The 10,000-nt window shown below is 56.8% G+C and overlaps 2 protein-coding genes across 3 annotated transcripts in view; both read right to left on the bottom strand.

Annotated features, from left to right (window-relative positions):
• LOC107391540 (alpha-1,3-mannosyl-glycoprotein 4-beta-N-acetylglucosaminyltransferase C) overlaps nt 1–1,466 on the bottom strand; it is a 10,169-nt gene extending 8,703 nt beyond the window's left edge. The window contains exon 1 of one of the 2 annotated variants that reach the window (XM_054746306.2): nt 1,293–1,466. The gene's annotated coding sequence lies outside the window, so the exon portion shown is untranslated. Of the gene's footprint in view, nt 1–976; nt 1,084–1,292 lie in introns of those variants that run through there. The other variant, XM_054746307.2, reaches the window with a different exon arrangement.
• A 2,418-nt stretch (nt 1,467–3,884) lies between these two features.
• ap4b1 (adaptor related protein complex 4 subunit beta 1) overlaps nt 3,885–10,000 on the bottom strand; it is a 20,085-nt gene continuing 13,969 nt past the window's right edge. The window contains exons 12-13 of the mRNA XM_015968883.3: nt 7,421–7,561; nt 3,885–4,453 (exon numbers count right to left, since the gene is read on the bottom strand). Coding sequence (XP_015824369.3) covers nt 4,080–4,453; nt 7,421–7,561 — 515 coding nt within the window. The 3' untranslated portion in view covers nt 3,885–4,079. The remainder of the gene's footprint in view (nt 4,454–7,420; nt 7,562–10,000) is intronic.

Below are 10,000 nucleotides of genomic sequence, written 5' to 3'. Positions count from 1 at the left end.
GCTCGCTGGAATCAGTCGTTTTCATTAATGTGGTGGACGCCCAACAGACAACAGTTTGGCTCACACGTTCATGCAAACGGCCAAAATCCTGATCTATGAGGACGAGTTCCCTCCGGCGTCCACGCCGCTCAACTGCCCCAGTCACACCAGATCAGCCACGCTCCGACGCGGTGGGTCACAGGTGTGTGACCCTGTGTGAGACACCTGCTTCGTGTGACAAGGCCGTTCCTCCACAGACGTCGTTACCGACCGGGTTAAATGGATGAGGTCTGGCAAGAACATCCAGGGATACAGCTCATCCAGGATCCTGATGGGGGTGCGTGAGCACATCACTCCCATTCCTAAACCTCTCCACGGGCCTCCTGTCCCACCCCTGCAGTTATGGACACGCCCCCCACTACCTAAAAATCACTCACTTTACCGACCACACACACTCTTCGCTCTGCTAACTCCAACAGCGCTGCAGCGTGGGAGAGCGGGCCTTTTCACTGCTGCTCCGAGATTATGGAACGCCGTCCCTGCTCGCCTAAGGGCTCCACGAACTCTGGACCTGCCTAGCCTTTAGGTAAACGTTTACGGTCTCCTGTTGTTGTTGTTGTGGGTTCTGTAGCGCTCAGAGAATCCTGACATATAGAGTTATGATGATGATGATGATGATGACACCACTCAGCTCCTGTTTAATCCACAACAGGTGCGTGACACACCTGTCTCTATAGAAGATCTGGTGTGTCGGAGACCCTCTCTCCTATAGAAGACTTGTCCAAAAACACACCCTGCTGACCTGAACAGAACCAGGATCCTGACCCAAACCCGACAGGACGGCCAGAAGCTCATTAAGATATTGTCTCATTTTTTCTGCCTGAATGAATAAATAAATAAATAAATAAATAAATAAATCATCTCTTTAGATGAGACTGAAAACGGAACACCATGCAGCTGTTGAATGGGTTAGAACCAGAACAGAACCAGAACTTACGGAGAACCGGATGGTCAGCTGTTCTGGTTCTGCTCCTGCACTGACAGCGGAACAGGAAGTCTGTCCTCATGTGTTCATCCTCAGCTGCTTGCTTTATTTTTAACATTCATTCATTCATCCAACTCTACAGCTCAAGGCTGCGGGACACGTGACCATCAACAAGTAGCCCGAGCCGCTCCAGTCTAACCACAAACGAGCCTAAAGGTTCTGGTTCCGCTGAAAGTTCTGACTCAGCAACATCTCCGAGCTGGGGTCAGAAACCTAAAGAAGCGACTTTAGAGCCGAGATTTAGAGCAGAACCAGAACCAGAACCTACCGCTGATGAAGGTGGGACTTCCAGCCGCTCCTCTCGGGGTTCTCCTCACCTCGGAGCTCGGTTCGCGGTTCTGAGAAACAGAACCAGTCACGAACCAGACCAGAGCCGCTGCAGGCGGTTCCAGAGGAAACATCAGGCTGGCTGACCAGACCGCCCCAGGTGGAGGCGTGTCGGGGAAGGTGTGTCGGAGCAACGGTCCGAGAAGCGCCGCACTCGGGCTGAAACAGCGCCCCCTGCTGTTCGATGATGGCGTCCAAGATGGAGGACGAGCGGAGTTAGCTCATTTGGTGTCCAAGTCTGTCCCTTCTGAACTTTCAAAACTAAATTTGATTGTCGAGTTGAGTTCGACAGCAAAGTGAACGTTTTCTTGTGTTTAAGGTGAGTGGAAGCGTCCGTCACCACATGCAGGCTAAGCTAGGAGCTAGCTTAGCTTAGAGGAAGAAGAAGAAAAAAGATCTTTTCTATAAACATCCCGAGGCGCTTCACAAACAAAACACGTAAAAATATAAAAAATAATTTAGAAAATTATTAAAAATATACTTATAAAGAGCAAAAATAGACAATTGTGATTAAAAATGTAGAGAGACTGAAAAGAGGGAAATCAGGATCCTGAGGAAGGTGGAGCTGGAGAGCAGAACCAGGAGAGGGAGACGAAGGTCCACCAAACCTGAACAGGAGAGTTTAAAGGAGACCACTGAGTCCACTGATCTCAGGCTCAGGGGGAGAGAGGTCCAGAGTCTGGGGGCCACAGCAGCAGATGATCTGTCACCTTTGACCTTTAGCCTGGTGCTGCACAACCAGTAGGCTTTGGTCACTGGACCTCAGGGACCTGCTGGGGGTGTAGGGACTAAGAAGATCACCAGTGTAAGATGGTGCTTGTCCATGTAAGGCCCTATAGACCAGAACCAGGATCTAGAGATGAACCCTGACGGTGACGGGTCTGGTTAGTTAGATTATGTCTGTGGCAAGGTGGAGAAACGAGGGCCCGGGCGGGATTCGATCCCCAGAGTCCCGGGTGAGAGTCATACGCTCTAACCAGTCAGCCAAAGGGACATCCCCTTGGCCAAGTAGCCAGGGCGCATGATCTATCGGGACATCGTGAGGACACTCACAATGTCACATCTCATTGACACTTTGACAAATTAAACAAAGTATTAAATTAATCGTGGATGAAGTGAAAGGACAGAAGCATCTTTTAATAAAAGTATGAACTTGTTCTTATTTTCTGAAAGAAATCCTCGTAACTTTAGGCTGAAGTTGTTTAGTAGACAAAGGTTAAAGGAGTTCAGATGGTGCTGCTACTGAATATTAGTTCACACCGTTACCTACACACGTTACAGCAGTGCTCCACACCTGTCTCTCTGCAGACCGCCCCCTTCGTAGTGACTCATGCAGGAAAGTGAGAATCGCCCTTTAGCTCACGGGTGTCACACGCACAGTTCACACTGGGCCAGAAGGAAAACCGGGACCGAGTCTGGGCCGAACTCAGCAGTTACAGAACACTTAGTGCAAACGTGCACATTTCCCTTCATCTCCTGACCCTTGAGCAGAAACTTCAGAAAGAAACGAGTTCAGTTTTGGGTCTGAAATAAAGTTTAATGTAAACACACAAGTGATTAAATGAAAATAAAACATCAGCGGCGTTCGTCGTGCCTTCAGAGCTCCTGCTGAAGCTTTCACCGGTCCACGCCCTGCAGCAGAAAACAGGCTGGGGTGGGCTCTGAGCGCAGGGCGTCCTGGGACTGAGAGGAAACCCCGACACCAGGAAGGTTTCACTTTGGCCGTTTCCTTTATGGATCCATGGAGTTCCAGAGCTCATCGAATGCCGCGTCGATCTTTGGAGACCCACAGGGTTGATCACCAGGAACCACTCCTACCTCCTACCTGCTGCGGATGAACACCTTCCCTTTGGAAGGGTTGTGTCTGACAGGAGTAACGGGGCAGGAACCCGCTGGCTCGTTGCTCCAGTTCTGGAAAACGTGCTGAAGAGAACTCCTGAAAATGGAATGCTGCCCTCGTTATTCCACGGTGCGGGCGGCTGACCACACCTAGTACTCGCATCTGCTTTTACTACAAGGAAGCGTCGTTAACTTTTGACGGAAATATTTGAGTCCTTATCTGAACTTCAGCTTCACTTTGATCCCATGTGACCTTTGAACTTTCATCCATGAAACGTTTGAGTTCCATTAGATTCTCTTCAGTCCACCTGGGGATGGTTTACAGACACACACGCCCCGTTTTCCTGCTGAATGATTAATCCAGATTAACTCTAAAGAATCTCTATAATCTAATACTTCTGAACTCTGACTGAGTGAATCAGCCTGACCTACGTGTAAACAAACACAGCTGCTGGGATTACAGGACAAATGGCACCAATAATCCAGATATTCTGGATTAACACGCCTCCTCGTGAGTCTGAAGTCAGCTTCTGGAGTTCAGCGCAGGAGCAGACAAAACCTGCTTATTGTGTTTAATCCTAAAACGTCACACGATGATTTGATACGAGTCATCCAGCCTGAGCCACTCGTCACCTGCAGCCGTCGACTCGGTCCGCAGCTGTTGGAGGATAAACGTTTCCCCGCTTCCAGGGCCAACCAGCACCAACATGAACAAGCGGGACTCAGGCTGGGTCTGACTGGTTTGGCTTTAGGTCCCGCCTACACAGCGCTGCCCGTGTGAAGGAAGCAGCTTCCTGTTTGCTCCAACTAAGTTCTGACCGTCCAGAGAATGGTCCTCAGGCCAGCTGCTTCCCACTCGCTCAGGTAGCTGAGAACAAACCGAGATCATCTAAATGCTCCCCGAGGAGAGAGAGTGCAGAACGGAGGAGAGGACGGACACAAACACCCTCAGGGCTCTCGCGTCGGTCGGCTGTTGCCTCAGAGTGACTCTAACTTCCTGTCCTCTGGTTCCCGCTGCCCCCATCTCTTCTGCCGCCTCCTCCTCCTGCTGCAGCTGTGCCAGGACGAGCGTGCTGTCGGTGGCGTGTGTGTGTTGTGTGTGTGTGTACAAAAAGACTCTCCATGGGAGTGTGTGTGGAGGCGTGAAGGCCAGAGTCTGAATGTTGACCAGCTGCATGGCGGCCTGCAGGCTCTGAGGGGAGCAGCAGCGTAGGAGCGGACAGTGGACGGTCTCTTCTGTCCAGACACAGCCCTGCTCCTCAGCTGGAGAAGACACAGAGTAAGCTTAGGTCACAATCACATCCGACACCGTTACTGGACCACAGGCTCAAAGGTTCTGACCACCATATGTTACACCTGAAAGTCCCACTAGCCATCACCCTGCTGACCTTACATCTCTCCACCGGACACAGCCCCGTGGGGAGCGGGGAACCCCCAACCCCAGAGGGTCAAGCAGGGATTTGAACCCTGAACTCCCAGTCCCAGGGTGGACACGCTACCACTAGGCCACTGAGAAGGTTATGTGATAAAAGATCCCCGTTGGCACTAGAAATGTCCTTTCATCTTAAATCGGAGCGTTTGTCGGCCTGAATTTACACAGGAAATAAAAAGTGAAGCTCCGCCCACGCCTGCTCTGACAAAACGTGCCTACAACAGCGCCAGGCCAGCCTGCTGCTGTACTCCTCGGTAGTCCGGTGATTTAAGCGCCCGCGTTCATCTAGTTCAGCCACGTGCTGACGCCGCTCCGACTCCCGATGGCGTCAGCAGTCATTTATTCAGCAGCTGAAGCAGATTTCTTCTATTTATATTTTAGTTTTATTGATTATTTTCTGCAAAAAATGTTGTCTCTAAAGATCTTTAGATCTAAAGACCCCTCATGAAGAAAAATATACATGAAATCGTGTTCCACCAACCAGGCGAGGGCCACCAGGACCCCTCTGGAGGCGGGGCTTGTTGGCCAGCACCTGGTGGCCGGGCTGTCACCCCAAGAGCCTGGCTGAGCACAGCTTGAAGAGGAAACGTTGGGCCCCTTCCCATGGGCTCACCACTTGTGGGAGGGACCAAAGGGGTCGGGTGCAGTGTGTGACGGGTGGTCGCTGAAGGCGGGGACCTCGGCGGTCTGACCCCCGGCTACAGAAGCTGGCTCCACTCTGGTGGGGAAGGAGGCTGAGTGGAACGCGGCTCGGGTGGTCGAGGAGGCAAAAACCCAGGTGTGGGAGGAGTTCGGCGAGACCATGGAGCTAGATTTCAGCAAGGAGATTCTGGTCCACCATCCAGATTTGGGGGTTAGGGGGAAAGCAGGGCACTACCAACACTGATTATAGTGGGGACGGTGTGCTGCTGACCTCTGCTCAGGACGTTGTGGATCGGTGGGCGGAATATTTTGAAGACCTCCTCAATCCCACCGACTCGTCTTCCAGTGAGGAAGCAGAGTCTGGGGACTTTGGGTTGGCCTCTCAAATCTCTGGTGCTGAGGTCACTGAGGTGGTTAAAAGCTCCTCTGTGGCAAGGCTCCGGGGGTGGATGAGATCCGCCCGGAGTTCCTTAACCCTCCCACTGTCTTCATGGGTGACCCCACGAGGGGTGAGGTGGGGCTCACTCCTCACCCCTCGTGGGGTCACCCATGAAGACAGTGGGAGGGTTAAGGCTCTGGATGTTGTGGGGCTGTGTTGGCTGACATGGTCCTGCAGTATCGCGTGGACATCGGGGCCCTGTGGGGGGTACTCCAGGAGTATGTGGTACCAGGCCTTCAGATCAGTTAGGGTGAGAAGCTCGGCCATCTGGGAGGGGCTCAGAGTAGACCCGCTGCTCCTCCACATCGAGAGGAGCCAGTTGAGGTGGCTCGGGCATCTGGTCAGGACGCCTCCCTGGTGAGGTTTTCCGGGCACATCCAACCAGGAGGAGACCTAAAGGTAGACCCAGGACACGGTGGAGGGACTATGTCTCTCACCTGGCCAGGGAACACCTTGGGATTCCCCCGGAGGAGCTGGCCCAAGCATCTGGGGAGAGGGAAGTCTGGGCCTCCCTGCTTAGGCTGTTGCCCCCGTGATCCAACTCCGGATAAGCGGAAGTAAATGGATGGATGGATGAAGATCTTTGAATTTGGTCGTTTTAGTTTATTTGCTCTGCTCACACTGGCTAGATAAACTAAGTCAAACGCAGATTAGTGCTTAGATTTGAAACAGTTGAGGCTGGCAAGCGTAGCTAAAGAAACTACTGCTGGGATCGAACCAGTGCTGAACCACATGCCACTGGTTAGGGTTAGTCCGACCACTGGACTACCCAGTCAGCACTCGCCGTGACGCAGGGTTTACACGGCGGTGCAGATTCCAGAACTGAGACAGACCAGCGCTGGGGGAGGACAGACGCCTGCTGATGCACGTTGTCATTCAGTCCTTTTCAGGATTTTCAAAGTAAAACTCTACATTTGCAGCTGGGACAGGGAAATGCACGAATGCTGTTAAAACTGGGTTTGGGGCCATTTCTCACGAGGAAATGGCGACGCCACACGGTGGAAAGCTCCAACAAGTGGATTTTCCATGATCTGGAACATTTCAAATGAAATGATCCATAAAAAGAGGAAAGTGGAGTTTGTTCCCGCAGCCGTCGACGATGAGAGGAATTATAAAAGTGTTGTTAGCAAAAAGCCTCCTGCAGAGAAAATGATGAATAAACTTTGTACTAAAACATCAACCAGGAGGAGGCGTGTGAGAACAGCTGAGGTGACCCATCAGCACCAAAAGGCCCGTCGCTGTGGCTGTAACGAGCTAGCTCGCCATGCTAACGCTACAGAAGAGGTCAGGTAGAGGACTTCTGTCCAGGCGGACTTTACTGAACTCAAACTCTCCGTGTTGTCGTCCAGCTGCTCTACATGTGACCAGCCCGGGTTATAAATAGCTGCAGCTCGGGTGTCCTCGGAGGCTTTTACCGCTGAGGTCATGGTCTGTAGCTGCGCAGTGGTGCAGCGGTTAGAGCTGCTGTCTTGCAGCAAGAAGGTCCTGGGTTCGCTTCCCGGCCCGGGATCTTTCTGCATGGAGTTAGCATGTTCTCCCTGTGTGTGTGTTCTCCGGCTTCCTCCCACAGTCCAACAACACGACTGTTAGGTTGATTGGTCTACATTGTCCTGACATCAAGCACCCTACCAACGGCTGGAGGACACAGAGGCCCATCATGCTGCACAGGAACCGGTTCTGAACACCAGAGCGACGCGTTCATCCACCATCCCCTTACCGTGTTCCAGACAGGAAGTGTGTCGCTGCAGCCACAGGCGCTCAAACTCCTCCGGGCTGACGGACGGAGAAAGGGACAACGTGATGTCAGAGGCCACGCCGTCCGCGGGGGCGTCTGGATGCTCACCTGGACTATCTGAGCCTGGATGGGAGAGAGAGGAAAACAGAGAGGATGCTGGGAATAACTCGCCATCCTTCAGGAACAACCACAGCTTTACTTCATCATCCCAGATCCCAGATCAGAGCTGAGCCCAGAAGCCGCAGTCTCCTGCAGCCTGGCGAGCCAACAGGAAGTTCATCACAAAACGTCATGGGAGAGGAGAAGCCACACGTTTACTTTCATCAGAAGAAGCAGGAAGCAGGAAGCTGAGGGATTCATGTATTCAACAGCCTCGATGGTCTCCTGCTCAGGTCCCAGCCATGATGCTCTCTCTGAAGCATCAAATGCACGCCGCACCGCGCCGCAGCATGCCGCACCGCGCCACACCACGCCGCAGCACGCCGCACCACAGCACGCCGCACCACAGCACGCCGCACCACGCTGCACCACAGCACGCCGCACGCCGCACCACGCTGCACCACAGCACGCCGCACCACACCGCACCACAGCACGCCGCACCACGCCGCAGCACGCTGCACCACGCTGCACCACAGCACGCCGCACCACGCCGCAGCACGCCACACCACGCCACAGCACGCCACACCACGCCGCACCACGCCACAGCACGCCACACCACGCCGCAGCACGCCGCACCACGCCGCACCCTGCTGCACCACAGCACGCCGCACCCTGCTGCACCGCAGCACGCCGCACCACACCACAGCACGCCGCACCACACCACACCACGCCGCACCACGCCGCACCACAGCACGCCGCACCACACCGCAGCACGCTGCACCACAGCACGCCGCACCACGCCGCACCACAGCACGCCGCACCACGCCACAGCACGCCACACCACGCCGCAGCACGCCGCACCACGCCACACCACACCACGCCGCACCACGCCGCACCCTGCTGCACCACAGCACGCCGCACCCTGCTGCACCGCAGCACGCCGCACCACACCACAGCACGCCGCACCACACCACAGCACGCCGCACCACGCCGCAGCACGCTGCACCACGCTGCACCACAGCACGCCGCACCACGCCGCACCACAGCACGCCGCACCACGCCGCAGCACGCCACACCACGCCGCAGCACGCCGCACCACGCCACAGCACGCCACACCACGCCACACCACGCCGCAGCACGCCGCACCACGCTGCACCACAGCACGCCGCACCACGCCGCACCCTGCTGCACCACAGCACGCCGCTCCCTGCTGCACCGCAGCACGCCGCACCACACCACAGCACGCCGCACCACACCACACCACAGCACGCCGCACCACGCCGCACCGCAGCACGCCGCACCACACCACAGCACGCCGCACCACACCACACCACAGCACGCCGCACCACGCCGCACCACAGCACGCCGCACCACACCGCACCACAGCACGCCGCACCACGCCGCAGCACGCTGCACCACGCTGCACCACGCCGCACCACAGCACGCCGCACCACACCGCACCACAGCACGCCGCACCACACCACAGCACGCCGCACCACACCACACCACAGCACGCCGCACCACGCCGCAGCACGCCGCACCACAGCACGCCGCACCACACCACAGCACGCCGCACCACGCCGCACCACAGCACGCCGCACCACACCACACCACGCCGCACCACGCCGCACCACAGCACGCCGCACCACGCCGCACCACAGCACGCCGCACCACGCCACACCACGCCACAGCACGCCACACCACGCCGCACCACGTCACAGCACGCCACACCACGCCGCACCACGCCACAGCACGCCGCACCACGCTGCACCACAGCACGCCGCACCCTGCTGCACCGCAGCACGCCGCACGCTGCTGCACGCCGCACCACGCCGCAGCACGCCGCACCACGCCGCAGCACGCTGCACCACGCTGCACCACAGCACGCCGCACCACAGCACGCCGCACCACGCCGCAGCACGCCACACCACGCCACAGCACGCCACACCACGCCACAGCACGCCACACCACGCCACACCACGCCGCACCACGCTGCACCACAGCACGCCGCACCACGCCGCACCCTGCTGCACCACAGCACGCCGCACCCTGCTGCACCACAGCACGCCGCACCACACCACAGCACGCCGCACCACACCACAGCACGCCGCACCACACCACACCACGCCGCACCACGCCGCACCACAGCACGCCGCACCACAGCACGCCGCACCACAGCACGCCGCACCACGCCGCAGCACGCTGCACCACGCCACAGCACGCCACACCACGCCACACCACGCCGCAGCACGCCACAGCACGCCACACCACGCCACACCACGCCGCACCACGCCGCACCACGCTGCACCACAGCACGCCGCACCACGCCGCACCCTGCTGCACCACAGCACGCCGCACCATGCTGCACCGCAGCACGCCGCACCACACCACAGCACGCCGCACCACACCACAGCACGCCGCACCACGCCGCAGCACACACAACCATCCTGAAACAGCAGCTCA

Source organism: Nothobranchius furzeri, chromosome 15 (assembly GCF_043380555.1).
Source record: "Nothobranchius furzeri strain GRZ-AD chromosome 15, NfurGRZ-RIMD1, whole genome shotgun sequence".
NCBI classification, from domain to species: domain Eukaryota; kingdom Metazoa; phylum Chordata; class Actinopteri; order Cyprinodontiformes; family Nothobranchiidae; genus Nothobranchius; species Nothobranchius furzeri.
The sequence above is the reverse complement of the archived record's forward strand: the minus strand, read 5'-3'. Positions and strand labels throughout refer to the sequence as shown.